The sequence below is a fragment of the Eptatretus burgeri genome, chromosome 1 (genome assembly GCF_056783735.1).
Source record: "Eptatretus burgeri isolate ZD-2024b chromosome 1, Ebu_testis_v1, whole genome shotgun sequence".
NCBI classification, from domain to species: domain Eukaryota; kingdom Metazoa; phylum Chordata; class Myxini; order Myxiniformes; family Myxinidae; genus Eptatretus; species Eptatretus burgeri.
The window spans coordinates 146,797,394-146,820,804 of record NC_140961.1 but is presented as its reverse complement, the minus strand read 5'-3'; the positions used below and the strand labels follow the sequence as shown (position 1 = coordinate 146,820,804).

The 23,411-nt window shown below is 44.1% G+C and overlaps 1 protein-coding gene across 1 annotated transcript in view; it reads right to left on the bottom strand.

Annotated features, from left to right (window-relative positions):
• LOC147035708 (extracellular calcium-sensing receptor-like) overlaps positions 1 to 23,411 on the bottom strand; it is a 61,868-nt gene that overhangs the window by 16,520 nt on the left and 21,937 nt on the right. Inside the window, exons 4-5 of the mRNA XM_085869165.1 lie at positions 15,977 to 16,100; positions 6,929 to 7,315 (exon numbers count right to left, since the gene is read on the bottom strand). Of these exons, the coding sequence (XP_085725291.1) occupies positions 6,929 to 7,315; positions 15,977 to 16,100 (511 nt within the window). The remainder of the gene's footprint in view (positions 1 to 6,928; positions 7,316 to 15,976; positions 16,101 to 23,411) is intronic.

The window sequence follows — 23,411 nt, the reverse complement described above, 5'->3', positions numbered from 1 at the left end:
ACATCCAGAAGGGGTTAATATATGCAACTAAAGGGGTAAATAGGTTGAAATTGGTCAATTTATACCTTTTATCAATGTCTAATCCTGTTTATTCGTGCATAATAACTTTTATGAGAAAAAGCCTATTTTTGCGATTCTGCTCAAAGACATAAAGGGGTTAATTCTCAAATTCCCTGTATCCACATCACATGGCTTGATTATCAAAAACTTTGTTATAAAGTACTCTTAAATTTGTGTTTGTGTCATTCATTTATCTTTATTGGTTTGGGTACAGCAGTTCCATTTACACCCACAGCCCCTAGATTTTCACCTGACCCTTCCGAGCGTGACCCTTTGACCCCTCAACCTGCACCCAATGACCCCATCAAAATCTTTCTCCTACCAAATTGTAGCCTAGCCCAAACCCTTTCCTCTGATACCTAAAATGTTGGTAAACAACAACAGGAACATCTTCAAATAATGAATTCCATTTCCCCTACCCCTAATTTTTGGTCCGAATTTCATCATGGTGACACATGATAAATCGAGGCAGATGAGCACTTTCGCGAGAGAGTTGGCCGAGCAGGCCACCCCATTCATGTGTGCCAAGGTCCAATCTATCAAAAAACATCTAGTACAAAAGTATATTCTTTCATGACTACCTCAATCTCTTTTTAAGCACATTTATGCACCTTGGCACCCCTACTAAAGGGAGGGGAGAGTAAGGCAGGAGGGAGGGGAGGCAAAGAGAGGAGAAAGAGAGATGGGAAGGGAGGGAAAGATCAAGGAAGGGAGGGAAAGAGCTTGGAAGGGAGAGAGAGATGAGGGACGTTGATTAAAAAAACCAGCAGATTGATAAAGAACACGATGCTCACCAGGAGATGTCCATGGTTGTGGAATGGGGAGGGGGTTTGGAATGAGGTAAGCTTGAGGGGTAGGGAGGGAAGGCAACGTGGGAGGAAGGGATGGGAGGCAGCGTTAAGTGAAGGGAAGGAAGGTAGCATGAGGGGAAGGGAAGGGAAGGGAAGGGAAGGCAGTGGTGAGTGGAGGGGAAGGAAAGGCAGCATGAGGGGAAGTGGGTTTCCGGTTCCGGTTCTGGGTTTGGAGCACTGGCAGGTCTCCTTGGGGGCTCCCTTCAGATGAGCTCAAAGTTAAGTTTCCGGTGGTTATCTGTCCCGTTTTAACTGTTTATTTTCTCAGGTACATCTTACTGTGTGTTCCTAGTTCGGTTTTGTTTCAAAAATCGTTCTATTTTGTGAGATTTCGTCGAACTTGTCTTACTGGGTGCTTGAGGCCTATCCTTGAGGCTTGAGGCCTTTCCTTGAGGCTTGAGGCCTAACCTTTGTTCCCCTTGGTGTACGATTGTGTTTATTTATTTTTTCTCCCCATTATCTTCAATTTCTATCTTTCCCACTTTCTTAACGTCCCCCATCCCAACGAATCACTCTATTTCTTATCTAAAATTAAAAAAAAAACGCTACCTTACTCCGATTCTTCTTCTTCTTCTTCTTCTTCTTCTTCTTCTTCTTCTTCTTCTTCATCTTCTCTTCTTCTTCCTCCTCTTCTTCTTCCTCGATTGTTTCCACAACACTTCCATGACCAAATCTGTTGAAAACTCTCTCAAACATTAATAATAACTACAAAAACCATCTCTTAGAATGCTTCATTTTCCTCTTTCGCACGTGTGGTACTCTTTACTGCATCAGAATGCACTACTCTTCTGCTATTTAAATAGACTGCTCTAAATTCGAGCTTTCCTTCCTACCTTGCCCAACAATCCAACTGTTACATCATTTCTTCTCTCCATTCTCTGAATTCGCCTTTATTGCATCCATCAAGAAATGTGTTTAATCGCATCACTGACCTAAAACTTTTTAAAACCCCAGTTTGCAATGAATGTTCGCTTTCCATCAACCATTCTTTTTTTCCAACTTCAGTGCCAACTCAATCCTCTCATCCTCACTCTCAAACCAACCAACCCACTGTTCTCCCTCCAAGCCTCCCTCTCACCTCTCTCAAAAACTCCTCCCTCACGTTTCTCCCACCATTCATCTCCCTCAGTCATCCTTCGCAAAGTTGCCCCGCCTCCCATCCACAAAGCTGCCTCCTTCCACTGCCCTCTCACCTCCATCTCTTCACTCCACCTCCTCAAATCCTCAACTGCCTTCTTCCCCCTCTCTTGTCCCCTCTCTCCCCCAGCACCACAGAGCCTTTTCTCCTCCTCATTCGGCCCCTCCCCTAGCTATTCTGCAATCCCCAAAACTCTTTCAACAACACTCCTTACCTCCCCCCATCATCCCTTGTCCTACCCTCCCCCCCACCCCCTGCATCTCTCTGGCTATTATCAGAGAACCACCTCACCGCCGTCGAGTCTGGCATTTCACTCAAGCAGAATGGCGAGTTCTCCAAGCAGCCCTCAAACTTATAGACTGGTCTCTTATCACGACTTTCTCCAACATTAACTCATCCTGGGAATTCTTTCAAAGAAACTTGCTCTCCCTCATGCACAGATTTATCCCCTCTCGTCTTCAGTTGTCCTACCCTTCCTCCCACCCTTGGTTCACTGAAGCTTGTGGTGAGGCAGTTGTCCTGAAACAACTTGCCTTTGCCTCATGGAAAGCAAACCCAACTGAGAGCAATCTCAGTTCCTTCCATAAAGTTCAGAAAACGTGTGTATCTACCCTCAGGAGAGCCAGAAAACAACATCTTTCTCATCTCAAGTCTGAACTCTCAAACCTCTCTCCCTCCTCAAAAATCCTGGTGGCGTCTAATCAAATCTGTTTCTGGTATAGGTTCCCCCTCCATCCCTCCCTTACCTCAAATGGCAGCACTGCTGATACCGCACCTGAAAAAGCTGAATGCCTAAACTCGGTGTTTGCAACTAATTCTTGTGTCCAAAACCTATCACTTTCTCTCGCCACCTTACCCAGTCGCACCCAACTGTCCCTGGACTCTGTGCCCTTTTCTCCTGAAAAGGTGGAGAGCTTGCTGTCAAACCTCGACTCAGATTCTGCAACCGGTCCAGATGGCATCAGCCCACGTGTCCTCAAAGCCTGCTCTTCTGCTCTTGCTCACTCTCTCTCTCTCTCTCTGTTCTATTAACCCTCTCATTTGCTCAAGGCCATCTGCCATCTGCTTGGAAATCAGCAAACATCACTGCCCTGCACAAAAAAGGTGCAAAAACAGATCTCTGCAACTACAGACCAATCAGCCTTCTCCCAATCATCAGCAAGGTTATGGAATCCATCATCGCTTCAGACATCAAATCCTTCCTCTTCTCCAATGGCTTGAATTCTGATCATCAATTTGGTTTCAGAACAGGTCACTCTACCCTGGATATGCTGCTTCTTCTCTCCCAACAATGGATGGAAGCCCTCAATGTCAGACAGGAAATCCGAGCCATATCCCTGGATATATCACGCGCTTTTGACACAGTCTGGCACCCTACCCTCCTCACCAAACTCTCTTCCTATGGTATCTAAGGCCATCTCCACTCATGGCTCGCACACTTCCTCTCCCGTCACAGTCAATGTGTGGCCCTAAATGGAGTTCTTTCATCCCCCCTTCCTGTTCAGGCTGGAATTCCTCAAGGTAGCGTTCTGGGCCCTGTTCTTTTTCTGCTTTTCATCAATGATCTCTCTGACTCTCTGGAAAATCCTCTATATCTCTGCGCTGATGACTCCACCGTCTGCCGTACCATCGCTCATCCCTCAGACCGGCAAGCAGCAGCTTTTTCGCTCACTCCTGATCTCAGTAAAATCACAAACTGGTCCAACAAGTGGAATGTGTCTTTCAATCCGGAAAAATCTTACACTCTCATTTTGTCTCTTCGAAAGGACCATTTAGAAACCCCCCATCCACTTTCTCAACAATCCTTTGGAAGAAGTGCTTTCTTTCAAGCTTCTGGGTCTCACTATCTGCTATGACCTTTCCTGGGAAAGCCACATTTCAAATCTCGCCTCTAAAGCCAGTCGCTGACTGGGAATCCTCCATGGTGCAAGGTCCTTCCTTGGCCCACCTGAGCTCCTGACCACTTACAAAGCTTTTGTCCACAGCCTGATGGAGTACTGCTCTCCCCTCTGGGCTGCTGCTCCTGCCTCCCACCTTTCTCGGCTTCACGGTGTGGAAACCAAGGCATTTCAGATCATTGGCATCTCCCACAATGAGGCTGAGTCTTTGGGCCTCTCACTCAATCACTGCAGGTTGGTCAGTGGTCTTTCTGTCTTCTACCGTCTCCTCTCCAGACTTGCCTCCCCTGCTCTCTCTGCGATTTGTCCCCACCACATTTCCGCAGGGCGCTCAAGGTCCGCCAACAACCCCCTTCTGGTAAAACTACCAAAATCACGAATCACTGCTCACCTTCACTCTTTCATTCCTCTTTTGTCCCGCCTTTGGAATAAACTCCCTCACTCTATTCATTCCCATTCTTCCCTCCAGGCCTTCAAAACAGCTGTTCACCACTACCTCTTATCATCCCCCATCCAAATCCTCGATCTTTTCTACCCCCAATAATCCACCCAAGCCCACTTCCTTCAATTCCCCTGCTTTCCTTCCTGAAAATCCCTGTAATGTCCATCTTCTATTCCCCGTGTTCCCCGTCCCATCCCTCTCCCTTCCACAGATCTCCAAATGTCTCTGTTCCCCACTATTTTGTCCTTCTCACTCCCTCGCCTGCTGTCTCATCCCCCCCCCCCCTTCCCCTTGATGTGCGTTGTGTATTAGCTCTAATACGAGCCTCGACAAGGTGGACAAAAAAACGTGAAGGCAGTGTGAGGGGAAGGGAGGGAAGGCAGCATGAGCGGAATTGAAGGGAAGTCCTTCCAAAAATTTTTGCTTTCCTAATTTTATGTCCCCTTCGTATGATATGTAAGTATGCATTTATTTCCCCTTCCTAAGTCTGTAGATGTCCCAATAAATGAACCAAACAGCTGTATCATCACTGAAGCTTGAAGACCGCTCACCAACTTCCTTCAGCACTCAATCAAGCTCTCCAATGGAACAGTTGAACAAACCTTTAAAAAAGAAACCTTTATTATTTATCTATAACTCCAGCAATGTGTGTGTGTGTGTGTGTGTGTGTGTGTGTGTGTGTGTGTGTGTGTGTGTGTGTGTGTGTGTGTGTGTGTGTGTGTGTGTGTGTGTGTGTGTGTGTGTGTGTGTGTGTGTGTGTGTGTGTGTGTGTGTGTGTGTCTGTGACTGCCGTTTCTCGAGAACCGCTGGTCCGATCCAATTGAAACTTGCCAGGTATATTGCTGGGGACCTGAGGATGTGCCTTTTCAAGGTTTGATATTAATCGGACAAGTGCTTCCCAAGTTATGGCCATTCATTTACCAAACCAATGATAGACACGTTGTTGCGTGGGCGTGGTCGATGGGAAAGGGAAGCTCAGCCGCGTTCGCCATTACGGGTTACCACGTATGGACTTCCGGATCCATTACGGGTTACAAAGTACAGACGTCCGGATAATGATGACGTCGTGTATTCTAATAATTTCTCGATTTCTTATGCGCATTTATAGATAAACACAATGCCCCAAGTTATGATCGTTTTCATATTAGATGGTGCATAAATTTCAGTAACATCAGAGTGCTGGTATGCTCCAAACCAGGAAGTAAATTTTTTATCTCTCTCTTCTCTTTTTTTTTTCATTGCCACGACATTGCGAAAAGGTAAAAATACGTTGGCACTAATTGAATAATTGGGTATTAAAACTAAATTGTGAATAATCGTAACTGCGAATAATATTCAAACTTCTGGGCCACGCACGTATGGGCACTCGAGAGCGAAGAAACGGCCTACGTGGTTGTTGTTTGTTGCTCGCGGTTTGAATTTTTTTTTTTTTATGGGTACGTACTAGTTTTTTTAAATGTATTCATATTTGTCGACGTGACGGGTCATAAAATGAAAGATCATACAAAAAGTGGAAAAGTCATGAAAAATAAAATTGCACATTTTCAATGGGTCAGACACCACCTAAGGAAACGCACAACAACACGTGGCCATACACAGGCGAGTTGGGCCTGAACTTTGTTCAAGTCGATCAATATATTCAGTGACAGTGTGAATACTTTTGCCATGTATGGCCATCGCTTGGAAACGACCAACCAAGCAATTTGTAGAGTGCTCGCCAAGTGGCTTAAGCACTCAATCAGTGCTAAGGATGGTTGGTTTGCCAAGCAAATAGCGATCTTCGATTGGTCATAAAACACTCCATTCACCCAGAGATGCCTGAATGTCAAGCAATGCCCGAATTGAACAAATGAACACTTTTTTTTTAGTTTTCAGAACTGGTGCTGAAGTCAATTATGAAGTTTATATTGATAATAATTTTTTCAAGTTTAATCAGTATATGTGTATGCATGAAAGTTGCTGTTATGTGGCTGGGTTTCAGAAGATTAAAGCAGATCTCAAAGTTTCCACCGATGATGTGTGTGTGTGTGTTTGTGTGTGTGTGTGTGTGTGTGCTTGATATAATTATACACACACACACACACACACACACACACACACACACACACACACACACACACACACACACACACATTGATCAGTTTGCAACTTCTGGCTATTAAATGCAGTCGAATTGTGCTTTAGTTAAGTTTATAGCTTTAACCAATTTTTAGTTTAGCTGTAAGAAAATAATAATAATAATAATAATTCAGAAGAATGACGAATGGGTACTTTTTGGTTCTCTCATTTTTCTAGTTCAGTGATGTCCCAAAGTTTAATCAGTGTTATTGGATGGGAAATTCTCCGCAGATGACTACTGGGTAATTTATAAGTTTATAAGTTTTGTCTTGGGAGATTATTTTGAGGATTTATGTTGTATTGAGCCAAATGAGTGTCTGGGCCATCCCTACATAAGAAGTCAACTGACTTCTTCATTTAACTTGGATATTTTACAAAATCTTCATTGAACAAATTTCATGCAATAATGTAAATTACTCACCAGAAACAATGTTAAGTTTCCACGCCATGTTCAAGACACATGAAATAGCGAGTGTGAGACACATGCAGACTAGTGGATCATGTATCAGGCATTTCTCATCATCTGGAGCTCCAATGGAGATAAAAGAGTTCAGCAGGGTGACCATTAGGGCCAAGAGGAAAAGCACAATGACACGTCCATCAGTATCCTTCATCACGGGTAGATGTCTACCATGAAACAGAATAATTCCCACAATCACTATGATCACAATGCCCAGTAAAGTGAAGCTCAGAATAACTAAGGCTGCAGGGTTCGTGAATGCAAGGTAATCTTCAAGCATGGGCATGCAGCCATTTCTATCTTCATTGGACCAATAGTAAGTCGGACAATGGAAGCACTCTGGGGAATCTATTCACATGAAAGACAAAAGTTTGACATTTATTGATGTTTTTTATTTGAATTTCACGGCTCAGGAGAGAAAAATAATGAAATTAATTTTGAAAAACTGGGGGAATTGTAGAACAGGGAATAGAGAGAAACATATTTGATGAGGAAGAATATATATATATAAATATATATATATATATATATATATATATATATATATATATATATATATATATATATATATATTAGAGTTTAAGGAAGGGAAAGGTGTGTTTATGGTGCTTTTCGGAAGCTTCATGTGAGGGGTATGGTTGGTAATGAGAGTACCAAATTTGTCATGTTTTTTTCAACTTGAAAGACATAACATGAAGATCATGAAAGAGTATAGATGTAAGATACAAACAGGATTAAAACAATATCAGCAATACAAAAATCAACATATCATCAATGATCGGCGAGTTGCGCTGTTGCTATTATTTGTGATCGTGGACGTTATGTGGCCCTTGGTGCAGTAGAGATGATCGGTGGGTCATATTGCTGCTCATATTTGTGCTCATGGGCTTGATTCGGACGGTGGTGCGGTTGAGAGGTTTGGCGGGTCATGCTGCTTTTGCTATTTGTGATCGTGGGCTTGATTCAGATTGCAGTACAGTGGTGAGAATCAGTGGGTCATGCTGCTGCTGATATTTGTGCTCGTGGCCTTGATTCGGTTTGCAGTGTGGTGGAGAGGATTGGCAGGTAGTGCTGCTGTTGCTGTTATTTGTGCTCGTGGATGTGAATTGGCCCATGGTGCATCCAAGAGGATGGGCAGGTCGTGCTGCTATTGCTCTTTGTGCTTGTCGGCTTGATTTGGCCTAAAGTGTGTTGGAAAGAAGCAGTGGCTCATTCTGTGTCTGTTGGTATTTGTGCTCGTGGACTTGATTCAGCAAACAGCAAGAAGGAGACGATCACTGGGTCGTGCTACTGCTGCTATTTGTGTTTGTGGACTTAATTCAGCCCACGGCGCAGTGGAGAGGATTGGGGTTGTCATGCTGTTGCAGTGATTTGTGCTCATGAGCTTCATTTGGCCTGCTGTGTCGTGGAGAGGATCAGTGGTTCGTGCTACTACTTATGCTGTTTCTGCTTATGGGCTTGATTCTGTCCGAGGTGTGTTGCAGAGGTTCGGCGGGTCATGCTGCTGATGCTATTTGTGCTTGTGGGCTTCATTCACTTCCGACTGCTAAAAAAAAAGTGTTTATTTGGCCAACTCGCACATTGCTTGACACGCTGGTCATCTCTGGGTGATGTTTAACATGACCTCGCTGGATTGGAAAGTGATTAGTGATTGGAAACGTTAGGAAAATTACGAAAGCCACAAAGACTTGGATATATGCTAAGTGTCAAACAATGGCCGAAGTGGACAAAATAACACTTTCTTGGCAGTCAGAACTGCTGCTAACGTCAATTCCATAGTATAAATTTTGAAATTTGGCTCAGGTTAAGAAATTCCAGAATTTATAGCATGTACAGAAATTAAATAAAGCCAAAAACACTGGTGTCTCTGGGCATTTATAAGAAGTACGATGTCTCCAGCTATTCTGAGGTATGAAGATGAGGCATTCGATGATATGAGTGAGAAAAGTGAAGAAAAAACACATTTTGAGCACTTTATGGTTAAGAAACCTTTATGGCCTGGTCCAATGCAAGGCATTGATAAGCATGCCAAAAAAATGGCAAATTATGAACCCAGCGAGATGCAGAAAGCTGAAAAGTGGTTAACCAAGGATGAAGCCTTGATAAAAAAAGAAAGGAATTAAACAAGGCCTAAATTATCTTCAAAAGGGGTGTTTAAATTCTTCCAAACACACACACAGTTTTAGTTCATGCACTCCCTTGGAATTTCCTTCATATACATGTAAGGTTTGGGGCCGTTACGTTTCATGGTTTTGGAGTTATGGAAGACATACACACGCTGACACGAACACACACACACACACACACACACACACACACACACACACACACACACACACACACACACACACACACACACACACACACAAACACATTAATGACCGACTGTATTAACAGAAGAAATGAAGGATGAATACATTTGAGCGAAAGATGAAATTTACGTGAGCAATCTGAATTTGCATGGAGTGAATTGCAATACTGTTGGGAAAAAATTGGATCAAACTTAATCCGTAAACAAATTAAATCAGTCCCACATGGAGTTGAGGCATTTCTCAAAGCAAAATGGGGTCAGACTGATTATTTACTGATGATACGTAAAGACAGATTTGATTTTTTTTTTCCTTTTGTTAAAAGTGTTGTATCGCTTATATCCTTAAGTGTTCATGAAAATCCCTTAAAAGTGCATTTGGTTTCATATTAGAATTATTTATTTGGTAATAATGTCTTAATTAAGAAAGTTCCTGCTGGACTCATTATGTTGCACCCCACTCTACATATTGTTACGAATTTGAGAATTCGATTGCACACAACATACAGGTTGCTTTAGTCGGCTATGTCGATAAGTGCTAGTTCCCTCGATAGCTCACCTTCCATTGTTAAAATGTTCAGAAATCGATTAGATGCGCAGCGGATCGATTTAATAGTTAGGGAACGAACAATGGAGACATCCCTCCCCCTCTTCTGTGAAGAGGAAGAACCCTGCCATCCCGTGACTCATGATGTCAACAACTCCCTCCCTCCCGTGGTTGAGAGGGGGGGTGGATCACGAGGGCATGAGTCACGCCCGGCGTGGTGGAGGGGGGCGGAGAAGGATAAGGACGAGAATCTTTCTTTGTTCTGGTTAGTAAGCTTTTTGCTTCGGCAGAGAGAAGTCGTTCAGCAGACCGTCGGGTCCTGCTTGGCTTGAGTTAGGGCTGAGGCCTTCGGAAGCTATTTGCTTCGGCTGGCTCAGTGAGCTTCGGCTGAGGCCTGGCTCGGGAGGAGGCTTTTTTCTTTGGTGGTTCATTGAGCTTCGCCTTATGTTTGACTCGGGAGAGCTTTTTGCTTCGAGCTGCTCTGTTTTGGAAGTTGAGCCGGTCGCTCGGGTCGAGCTGCGAGTGGTGGCTTCTTCTTCTTCTTGGTTTGTGGAGCTCTTTGTTCTCCATTTTGGTTCCCGGCTTGGTGCGACTCATCGACCTCTTCGTGGAGGTGGTTCCTCGCGGAAGCGACGCATCGACGGGAAGGTTCGGCGCCTCGTCTCACCAGCACGTGTTGAGAAGCGCGGGAGGTGGTTCCTCGCGGAAGCGACGCATCGACGGGAAGGATCGGCGCCTCATCTCAACAGCACATGTTGAGAAGCGCGGGAGGTGGTTCCTCGGGGAAGTGACGCATCGACGGGAAGGTTCGGCGCCTCGTCTCACCAGCACGTGTTGAGAAGCGCGGGAGGTGGTTCCTCGGGGAAGTGACGCATCGACGGGAAGGATCGGCACCTCGTCTCACCAGCACATGTTGAGAAGCGTGGGAGGATTCGCGGGAGCTCAGGAAGGATCGCGGCTCGGCGATTGGATCCAGCTCACTTTCGCTGGAGCACGGGTCCGAACAACCAGAAGACCACATGAGGTGGAGAGGTTCGAGATAGGCTCTGGGTTTCAGCTCACCTGTCCTCCGAGCTGGAGCTCGTTATTAAAGGCCTCTGCCACCATTTCTTGGGTGTGTGTGTGTGCGTATGTGTGTCCGTGGGTCCGTCTAATAAGTAGGAACTGCTGTTCAGTGCACATGACTGTACATAATAAGTAGACGGTTGTAGTTATTTTGTCGTGCTTTTGTTGCTTGTATAATTGTATACGTGTTTTGCCTTGTTTAATTGCATACGTGCTTTATTATAATAAATGTCCTTGTGTGAATGTGAACCTGTTCGTTGCATCCATTCCATCATTGAACTGCCCCATCTTGCACTCGGAATATAGTTGGTTTTTAAATAGCCGAAAAATAAAATCGGGTCCGGCGAGGTCTGGAGATAATACCCGCTCGGTTATCCCAGAACGGAATGGACCGCTTAAGCGGTTCGTGTCCAAGCAGGCCTTCGCCGAGGTATGGACACTCGGTAGGTTACCCGTGCGGGTACTTAAGTATATCGATATTCGGCGATTGACCCTATTTCGCGCGGGTAGAATACGGACTGGGCCGTGGTGTGATTAAAAACCCACCCGTGACTGGTTTCTGGCGTTGTTCCAGAAAGTCACAACTGGATTGTCCATTCGGTGGGCGAAGCGACCACTATTGGTTAGACGCAGTCGTTCGCATGCCATGCGGGTGGGAATCTACAACAATATAGTCGAGCTGACATGTTGATCCAAGGAGAGCGATCAACATATCATTAAGGACAGATCAATCAATGACAGCCATCTCAATATAGTCGAGCTGGCATGGGAAGGGAACGAAACAAAATATTTCATACCCATCCCCTGATCTGTGCATTTCCACAACTTTATCCTGGATGTCTTTTGAAAGCTCCTTGGTATTCATGGTTGAGTCTTTGCTGTGAAATGCACTACCCAGCAGAGGAAACTGATAGGAACAGCTGATTTTATTCTGAAATAATTGGAAGCACAACAATTTAACATGGGTGGAGGCCAATTCACTTGGTGTGTGATTTTGAAGGTGATTGGTTCCACCTGGCTAATTTACAAATGCTATAATTAGGGGGGGGAGGGGGTGTGGACACTTATTCAACTACGATATTCTAGTTTTGTATTTTAAATGAATTTTCTGAAATTTGTAGAATTTGTTTTTAACTTGGATGTGGGTTATGGTGTGTAAATAAAGGAGGAAAAAACCCACCTGGTTTAATGCAATTTAATTCTTGGCAATAAGGCAACCAAAGGTGAAAATTTTGAAAGGGGGTGTAGACTTTCTATTGCATTTGTCATTAGCATTTCTTGTCACCAACCCAACTTATCCACCGAGTTTTGTGTTAACCTGTCCATAACTTTTTGAAATATCATGATGTGCATCTACATATATAAATATATATTGTTACGAATTTGGGAATTCGATTGCACACAACATACAGGTTCCTTTAGTCAGCTATGTCGATAAGTGCTTGTTCCCTAGATAGCTCACCTTCCATTGTTTAAATGTTTAGAAATTGATCAGATGCACTGCGGATCGATTTAATAGTTAGGGAACGAAACAATGGAGACGTCCCTCCCCCTCTTCTGCGAAGAGGAAGAAGAACCCTGCCGTCCCGTGATTCATGATGTCAACAACTCCCTCCCACCCGTGGTTGAGCGGGGGATGGATCACGAGCGCACGAGTCATGACGGGCGTGGGGGAGGGGGGGCGGAGAAGGATAAGGATGAGATCTTTTCTTTGTTCTTGAGTAGTAAGCTTTTTGCTTCAGTTGAGGGTAGTCGTTCAGCAGACCTTCGGGTCCTATTTGGCTTGGGTTAGTGTTGAGGCCTTCGGAAGCTTTTTGCTTCGGCTGGCTCAGTGAGCTTCGGCTGCGGCCTGGCTCGGGAGGAGGCTTTTTGCATTGGTGGTTCAGTGGGCCTTCGGCTTCTGCTTGGCTTGGTAGACTTCTTGGAGAGTTGCTTTGTTTGGCAGAGAGTTGAGCCGGTTCCTCGCCTCGAGCTGCGAATGGTGGCTTCTTCTTGTTCTTGGTTTGTGGAGCTCTTTCTTCTCCGTTTGGTTCCCGGCTTGGTGCAACTCATCGACCTCTTCTTGGAGGTGGTTCCTCGGAGAAGCGACGCATCGACGGGAAGGATCGGCGCCTCATCTCACCAGCACATGTTGAGAAGCGCGGGAGTATTCGTGGGAGCTGGGGAAGGATCGCGGCTCACGGCGATTGGATCCAGCTCGCTCTCGCTGGAGCCCGGGTCCGAACAACTTGAAGACCACACGAAGTGGAGAGGTTCGAGATAGGTTCTGTGTTTCAGCTCACCTGTCCTCCGAGCTGGAGCTCGTTATTAAAGGCCTCTGCCACCATTTCTTGGGTGTGTGTGTGTGTGTGTGTGTGTGTGTGTGTGTGTGTGTGTGTGTGTGTGTGTGTGTGTGTGTGTGTGTGTGTGTGTGTGTGTGTGTGTGCGCGCGCGCGTACCTGGGCTCATGTAATAAGTAGGAAACTGTTAAGTGCTTTGTGTGCTGTAAATGTTTGCATCGCATTTCGTAAAGTCGGTATAGTTCTGCTCTTACGTGCTTCCCTAGCTCCCCATTATTATTAATAAATATCGCAATTGTTAAATGTCTTCAGCTCGTCGCGTCGAGTCTTTCATTGACTCAGCATTTCGTGTGTTGGGAGTTAGAAAGTCGTTGGTTTGCCGTGAAAGGGGGACATTTGGACCGACGGTTCTTGGCGATGAAGCCGCTCAGAATCGTGCACGGGACAGGCTCGCCTCGGCGGTTTGTTCCATACGAGATCCGTCGAGGGTGGAATACCCCGGTAGTTGGATCACATGGGTATTTAGGTACATTGAAGATTGGCAATCGACCCTACCCCACGTGATCTGCCCATTGGCGTATTTCGGTTCTTGTACAAGGACCCGTCGCTCGGACTTATCCGGGCGGCGATCTATATATTCCGGGCGATCGGTCAGGCCGACTCGACTTGCGGCTCCGTCAGAGCGGTCGGTTGGCGGCCGACGCCCGGCCCGTAACAATATTTATATATATATATATATATATATATATATATATATATATATATATATATATATATATATATATATATATATATATATATATATATATGTACAAGCTGGTAGGCGACCTGGGTTGGCGCTATATAATTGCATACTAGTCATAAAGTTTTTGACGAATCGGGCTGAGATTTTTTGCCAAAAAGGTTGATTATAGTGCGCATAAAAGCACTATAGCATACATAAGCACTATAGCACTATAGCATATTCAAAAGCATACAACTAGATCCTGGTATGAACCTACCAGTCAAGTTTCATCAAAATTGGTTGACTCCTCTGTCCTCCAGAGCTATCCATTACATACATACAGACAAACGGAAAACCTGAAAATAACGGTAGTCCAGCGACCACCCAATATATATATATATATATATATATATATATATATATATATATATATATATATATATATATATATATATATACATATATTTGTACAGTTTGTATCCTGATCGGAATGTGTCCTGAGATTCGACAATTGTGCCAAGGTTGAGGTCCATGATTTACAAATGTTATATTGTTTCTCTTTGTGAGTTTCAAAACAAAATATATTTGATAACACCTGATTTCCAAGCCATTTGCTGTATTTACGTGTTTTCTAAATTACAGAGCCAATTTTTTTTTCCACCAGTCACATGATGATTGGCAGCTGTTTATAAAGATGAATGTATGCACATTTCCCTAAAACATCTATAATGAAACGTTATTTTATAAATTGTTTATTGAAATCCCTCCAAATCAAGGGTGAAAGCTACTCAACGATGTTTGGGTTGTATCCAGTGCATACTGTAGTCTGTAATCACACTCACTCAAATCTGCTGATTCCTGAAGAATGGCCGATATCAGCAAGCACTATTGCAGTGTGTGTGTGTGTGTGTGCGTGTGTGTGTGTGTGTGTGTGTGTTTGTGTGTGTGTGTGTGTGTATGTATGTGTGTGTGTTGTTCGTAAAGCATAACATATTCTCTCTGCTAACTCTCCTCCCCCCTCCCACTACCCACCTATCTCTCACTGCGTCCCATCCTCGCTCTGCCCCGCCAAATACTGAACAGCGCAGCACCCTCCCTCACATCTCTCTCTCTCTCCTCTCTCTCTCCTCTCACCTCTCTCTCCTCTCTCTCCTCTCCTCTCTCCTCTCTCCTTCCTCTCAGGAATTGTCTGGGTCATTATTATGTCAAGACGGTGTTTTTCTCTGGATGTGTCTGGGGGGTATCTGTCTCCAGATATGTCTGGTGGATGTTCATCTCCAGATGTGTCCAGGGGGTATTAGTCTCCGGATGTGTCCAGGGTGTGGTGGTCTCGCACTTGTCCGGGCGGTGTTTGTCTCCAGATGTGTCTGGCCAGTGTTCATCTCTGGACGTGACCTGGGGGTTGTTTGTCTCCAAACATGTCCTGGGGTGTTCCTCTCCAGATATGTTGGGGGATGTTTGGCTCTGGACATATCAGAGGGGTGTTTGTCTCCGGATGTGTCTGTGGCGTGTTTGTCTCTGGACGTGTCGGGAGGGTATTTGTCTCTTTACATGTCTGGGGGCTGTTTATATACGGACTGCGTATATCCACAAACATTTCCAGGCAGTTTTTGTTTCGAGACTGCGTTTATCTCTGGACATTTCCTTGCTGTGTTTGTTTTCAGACTGCGTTTATCTCCAGACATGTCGGGCGGTGTTTGTTTCCGGACTGCGTTTATCTCCGGACATATCTGGGTGGTGTTTGTTTCTGGACTGCATTTGTCTTTGGACATGTGCAGGCGGTGTTTGTCTCTGGGTGGTATTATGACAAATTAACTGCAGGCTTATTTTATGTTCGAAGTCTGTAGACCCATATAATCTGATAACCTGCTTCTCACAAGCATGCTATGCCGTCCTGCAAATGTTGGTGCCATTGGCAAAATGGTACCAAGGAATGTCTAGGGAAACGGAGAAATATATTAATTTTTACCAATTAATAAGTTAGTCCTGAAGTACGACACTGGAAACACCAACCTCAAAGGAAAGATCCTGCAACATTTTTTCAAGCGTCCTTTATGCTACATAAAAATAGTGTTGCAAAACCAACCTGTTCCATTGGAGTATTCATAAATCATGCACGGCATACAATCAAAGCAGCAGAAAGGTTCCCCTTTACGTGCAACCTTCCGTGTTCCTTGGACACACGGCTCGCTGCACACTGATTGCGGAACCTGGAAAACATATCAATCATGTTTTTAATTGCAACTGTGCAACTTCAAAGATCAAGAGTGAATACAATTGATTTTGGAGTTCTAATCATTGTTCAAGCGCTAATTGCATATTTTATGAAAGTTTCTAAATTTCAATTTCTTTCCAAAGTTTCTAAATTTCAATATTGATGTTGTTACGGTATCGGCATAAGCGTATTTTTATGCCATCGGGTACCTAGTTGTTCCCACCACCACTACCGACCCTGAGGCCTACGGCCACGGATAAGTCCATGGCCGATCGGGTTGTGAATCAACCATAAACGTCAATCAGATGGCCACATCTCTCATTATTCCTCCATCTCACACCGTTTACCTGGGGTGAAGTGGCCCAACTAACTGAGGCTCACGCCCTCAGCGCACACTGTTCCGCTCGGTAACAATATGAGTGAGTGCAGCATTGGTTATTGAATAGAGCATGTGCAGGTTCAAATAAAGCATGTATGTGTTTATTTATATGCAGTTGTGGCCAAAAATATTGGCACCCTTGCACTTTTTTCAAATAACTCCCAATTTTCTCGAAAAATAAGTTGAAATTGACAAAAGTATTTGGTCGCCACAATTCATTATTTCACTGTTAATATTACAGAACCTTTGTTTTTGATTCAGAAGTTAATATGTCCTTATAAACCAGAAAATAAAAAGAAATGACATTGACAAAATTATTGACATCCAAGACTTAATATTTGGTAGCACAGCCTTTGGACAAAATAACTGCAGTCAAACACTTCCTATAGCCATGAATAAGCTTCCTACACCTCTCTACTGACAGTTTGGCAAACTCTTCTTGGGAAAACTGCTCCAGTTCCCCCAGATTTGAAGGAGTGCCTTCTCCCAACTGCTGTTTTCAGATCTCCCCAAAGGTGTTCAATGGGATTTAGGTTCCCCAAGATTGGAAGGGGTGCCTTCTCCCAACTGCTGTTTTCAGATCTCCCCACAGGCATTCGATGGGATTTATATCTGGACTCATTGCTGGCCACTTCAGAACAGTCCAGTGATTTCTTTTGAACCTTCTTCCATGTTTTTTGAAGTGTATTTGGACTCATTGCCCTGCTGACGACCCATGATCTTCGACGGAAACCCAGCTTTCTGACACTGGGTTGAACATTGCACTCCAAAATGCCTTGGTAATCTCCTGATTTCATGATGCCATACACACATTCAAGGCACCCAGTGCTAGAGGCAGCACAGCAACCCCAAAACATCACTGAACCTCCTCCATGTTGGACTGTTGGGAAGGTGTTCTTTTCTTTGAAAGCTTCATTTTGTTTTCTGTTAAGTTAAAGACGATGTGCTTTATCAAAATTCTCTAATTTGGTTTAATCTGTCCACAAGACATTCTTGCAGAAAGGTTTTGACTTGTTCAGGTGTGTTTGGCAAACTCCAGTCAGGCTTTGTTATGTCTCTCTCTCTCTCTCCGCAGTGGGGTCCTGCTGGGTCTCCTCCCATCGAACCTCCTTTCATTGAGGTGGCGATGGGTGGTGCGAGTTGAAACTGTCGCACCATGTGTCTGAAGGTCAGCTTGAATCTGTTTGCCAGTTGATCGAGGTGCATTCTCCACCATTCGAACAATCCTTCGCTGCAATCTTTGATCAAGTTTTCTCCTGCGGTCACGTCCAGGGAGGTTGGCTACAGTGTCCTGGGCCTTAAACTTTCCCATAATATTGCGTACGGTTGACACAGGAACAATAAAGTTTCTGCAGATGGACTTGTGTCCTTGAGATTGTACATGCTTCGCTGCCATCTTGTGTCTGACCTCCTCAGATAAGTCTCTGGTTTTCTTTCTTTTTTCCATGCTCAGCGTGGTACACCCAGTGACACGAAACAGCAGAATGACTCGTTTTTTTCTATTCAAACTGGTTGAATGGGTGATTTTTATAATGCAAGCATCTACAACTCACCACAGCTGAGTTCAATTCCAAAGTAAAGGAGAATCACCTGCTTGAAATCTAATTATTTGTTTCAACTTCCTAAAGGTGCCAAAAAGATTGTCCAAGCCATTTGAGGATTTCTGTGTGGAACAAACTAGGATTTACGAATTTTTTTCAGCTTTTTTTGTTTTGTTCAACAGCAAACCAAAGAAATACATATGTGGATACAAAAATATATTTTAATTTCAACAATTTTCTGGAAGAAATGATGCATTATTTGAAAAAAAGTGTAAAGGTGCCAATATTTTTGGCCTTTACTGTAAGGGTAAAACGGGGTGTTTGTGTGGCACATATATACAGAAAAGGTTTTATTTATTAAGAATGGCAAAGCACATATGCAGAGTGTTTGTGAGGGTGTGACACGTATACAACGGGGGTAAATTTTTATGGCATTTAATTGTGGTCCATTGTTTTGAAGCAATGGTGATGCATTACTTGGACTCCGATGGGGGTAGGGGGGAATCTGTTACCTGTTGGTAGGGGGATGGTGTTCGAGATGTGGAATGGAAAAGGAGGGAGGGGGGAGGGTTGAAGGGCATTATACAGGATCGATGGGCCACAAGGAGCCAAGGGCTTGAAAGGTGAACATGGCGAAGGACTGGCGATGGATGGGTCAGTGGAGCCAAAGAGAGATCCAAAGATGGATTTATAGATGGAGGGTGTAGAGAACTACCGAACATTCTAACTAATGACACATATTCCTCCCAAAGTCCCTCCAAACGAAAGGTGGGAAATGTATCTCACTCTTTACTCTTTTTTTATTACTTTTACTCTTTAGTTTTTTTATTAGTGTAGAGTGTAGGAAACAAGGGAAGAAGGAAACAAGGAAATCCAACACAAGACCCCCACCAACAGCACTCCATACACAATCAAACCATCAATGCTCAAACTACCTCAAAGTCTTATCAACATCCCCATACCCCTCTATCTCCATAACTTCCAGGTACCCATCTAATTCTAAATGAAATTTATGTACTTTTTCTGCTGCCACTACCTTTCCAGTGAGACCATTCCATGCATTACCTACTCTCTGAGTAAAAGTCCCCTGCTTTGCTACCGTCTTAACTCTACTCTTCTTTACTCTCAGGCCATGGCCACTCGTCCTATCACTCTCTACTCTGCTGAATAATTAATCTGCATATATTTTATCCATACCTTTCATTATCTTAAACATCTCCATCATATCTCCTCCTAACCGCCTCCTTTGTTGTGAATAAAGCCCTGTCTCCTTCAGCCGCACCTCAAAGATGAGTCTAGCTGGACCCTGAATCAATAGGTTATGTTTTATGGCTATAGAGGTACATAAAACTAAAAGAACCCGAATAAAGGTCATTAAATAAATAAATTAATAAAATGTAAAAATTAAAGAAATATATGTGATTAAAGGGTGTTGTCATTGTTGATTAAACAACAACCATTATTGTCATTGTTAGATAACAACTATATAAAAACCCCTCACTGCCTTCCCTCTGTACCCCCCACCCCTCAAGAGTTAGGTAATTTTTGAATGGCTCCGAAACACAGCGTTAAACTTCCAATTTCATTGTTGGCATTATCTTCATCTTTTTTTCGACCTTTAAAACTTCTTTCATTTCAATTTCTCTCATTCTATGATGTCATCATGCCAGTCTTTCATTTCAATTGAATTGTATTATTATCAAACACTTTAGAATATTAATCATCCTGTTTCAATGGAGTTATACATTTTAAGCACTGAAAAACACAAATTGAAATTAAAAAAAGCAAAACACAATTTAGCAAAATAAAAAAGCAAAACGACGCGCTCAGGACTGCGAGAGAAACAAACGAGTTCCACTTTCTTAAACTACTGAAGAAGCTGAAAAACGCAAGTTGAATTGAGACAGCGCATGGCATATGTAAGTACAACGGAGACCCGTGCAAGTGCTGAAATACGTAGGTCGAAATCGAGACAGGATATGGCACATGCATGTGCATCCGAGACCCCCCGAACAAATTGAAATACGAAGGACAAAAGACATGCAGCACACAGCAGATGGACGTGCATCCGTGACCTCCGAACATAAGAAAAGACGAAGGTCAAAAGTGAGACAGGGTAAGCATGGCACATGCACGTGCTATCAAAATCAGATGAAATACTTTCAGTTGAAGAAGCCACTGATTTTCCAATCAAAAATCAATTAGGGTCCAATTTTTCCTTGCACAATATGTCATCGACTTATGTGTAGAACATCTGGTGTTCAGTTTGATAAAAAATATCAACACTTATCGGATGAAGAGAAATCCAGTCTTTAAAGATGAATTTATGTGTGAAGTTTTTGGTCTCTTCTGGGTCTGCAAAACATGGCAATCATTGAAAAGGAGCCAGGTACTTTATATGTCAATGGTCTGCACAAGCATATGCCAATGGTCGACACTTGATGGATATTCCAAAAGAACATCGCCTCATCAGTCAGAGAATCCCACTCATGAAAATGATGGGGCGACCAAAGTGGTGACAGAAAGCCATCCATGGCCCTGCTGTGAAAATTCCAACTAAATTGGAACATTTGTGCTTCCTGCTACCTCGACTACCAGAAGATGCTCATATACTTCTAATGAAGCTGAAGAGAGAGTTAGTCCACAAGCGACACTACATATATGACTACATCTGGCCACAAAGATTGGTTTGCCTTGCTATGCTTGAAACAGAATAACCTATACTACAAAGATGTCAATGTGTGTGAAGACCTGGAAAAGGAGTGGAGTGACAATGACAGTGAATTATGGGAGGCGTTGAGCAAAATACCAGCTGAACAACAAAATTCCAATCACTATGTTGGTGGTCATGGCAGCCCTTCAAATTCTTCAAACTCCCTCGATGGTACAATTGTAGCTCTTTCAAATTGTAAATTCAGTTAAGTGGTCAATTTCAGTGAGAACAGATTTACCATGAAGACTCTTGCTGCACAGTTTGGATTTTCTGTGTGTGATGCACCATCAGATGGCAATTGCTGTTTCTTTGCCATTGTCAGACGATTGAAAATGCTGAAACACTGTGACGGCAGTTTGTTCCTTTTTTTTCAATCCTCTGGCAATTCTTCTCATTCTATGAACTTTGTATATAGTCCTGCTGGTGGTCATTTCTCAACAAATGCAGACATGATGCAGCAGCATCAGAAGATGTTGATTACACAATTGCTTCAATACTAGGAATCCCCAGATCCGCCAAACAGAGATGTGGAACAGATATGTCAACCCGCTTGAGGAGTTTGCCTGGGCTGACCATGTAACTTTTCAAGACTTGGCAGATATGTTGGAAATTGGAATATATTGTTACTGGCCGGGGGTCAGCCGCCAACCGACCGTTCTGAACAGAGCCGCAAGTCGAGTTGGCCCGACCGATCACCCGGAATATAGATCTTCGCCCGGATAACACCGAGCGACGGGTCCTTGTACAAGAACCGAAATACGCCAATCGGCAGATCACGTGGGGTAGGGTCGATTGCCAATCTTTAATGTACCTAAATACCCATGTGATCCAACTACCGTGATATTCCACCCTCGACGGATCTCGTACGGAACAAACCGCCGAGGCGAGCTTGTCCGTGCGCGATTCCAAGCGGTGTAATCGCCGAGAACCGTCGGTCCAAATGTCCCCCTATTACGGCAAACCAACGGCTTTCTCACTCCCAACACACGAAATGTTCAGTCAATGAGGGAATGGACGAAACGAGCAGGTTTACATTCACACAAGGACATTTATTATAATGAAACACGTATGAAATTAAATAAGGCAAAACACGTATGCAATTATACAAGCAACAAAAGCACGACAAAAGAACTACAACCGTCTACTTATTATGTACAGTCATTTTCACTTAACAGCAGTTCCTACTTATAATACGGGCCCACGGACACACGCACGCACACACACACACACACACACACACACACACACACACACACACACACACACACACACACACACACACACACACACACAAGAAACGGTGGCTGAAGCCTTTAATCACAAACTCCAGCTCGGAGGACAGGTGAGCTGGAACTCAGAGGTTGATTTGAACCTTTCCACCTCGTGTGGTCTTCAACTTGTCCGGACCCGGGCTCCAGCGAGAGCGAGCTGGATCCAAATCGCCGCGATCCTTCCCGAGCTCCCGCGAATCCTCCCGCGCTTCTCAACATGTGCCGGTGAGATGAGGCGCTGATCCTTCCTGTCGATCGTCGCTTCCCCCAAGGAATCAACTCCAAGAAGAGGCCGACGCGTCGCACCAAGCTGGGAAACAAAATGGAGAATGACAAGCTGCACGAACCAAGAGGAAGAGGAAGAGGAGGAAGAAGCCTCCACTCGCAGCTCGAGCCGAACAACCGGCTCAAGTTCTTTGCAAAACAAAGCAGCAGCCGAAGCTCACTGAGCCAGCCGAAGCAAAAAGCTTCCGAAGGCCTCAAGCCAAGCAAGCCAAGCAGGACCCGATGGCTGAACGACTGCTCTCTCTGAAGCAAAAAAGCTTACTCTTCCCATGGGACTCAGCACACGACTCTGCCCACGGGATTCAGAACGGGACTCCCATGAACTCAGGCCACGAACTCAGCCCTACCACGGGACTCCCACGAACTCTGTCGGGACTCTTTTTGAACAAAGAAAAGATGTCCTCTTTATCCTTTTCACCCCCTCCCCGCACCTGGCGTGACTCATGTCCTTGTGATCCACCCCCCCCCCCGCTCATCCACGGGTGGGAGGGAGTTGTTGACGTCACAGGATGGCAGGTTCTTCTTCCTCTTCGCAGAAGAGGGGGAGGGACGTCTCCATAGTTTCATTCCCTAACTATTAAATCGATCCGCAGCGCATCTAATCTATCTCTGAACATTTAAACAATGAAAGGTGAGCTATCTAGGGAACATGCACTTATCGACATAGCTGACTAAGGGAACCTGTATATTATGTGCAATTGAATTCCAAATTCGTAACAATGTATTCTCTCCACACTTAATCCAGATAGGTTGACAATAGTGAACCCCATTAACAACCAACACACAGATAATCCATATGTTGTGGTTGGCCTTATTGACCAAAGTCACTAAGTTGCATTGGAAAAAGTACATCTGGTGCCTAATGTTCCAACAACAAGTGGACATGTTCAAGATGGTGAACCGGTATCTTTAATTGAAGAGGCAGAGGACCAGACATCATTTGAAAAAGCTGTCAGCAATTGCAGACTTCCATCTGAAACCTGCATGCAGCCTAACTCCTTTAGATACTGATGATATCCTTTGTATCACCCCAGGAGAAAACCAACATCCCACAGCATTTCTAATAGATACCAACTTTGAAATCTTGTCAAACCTGACAAATACCCATATGGAAACA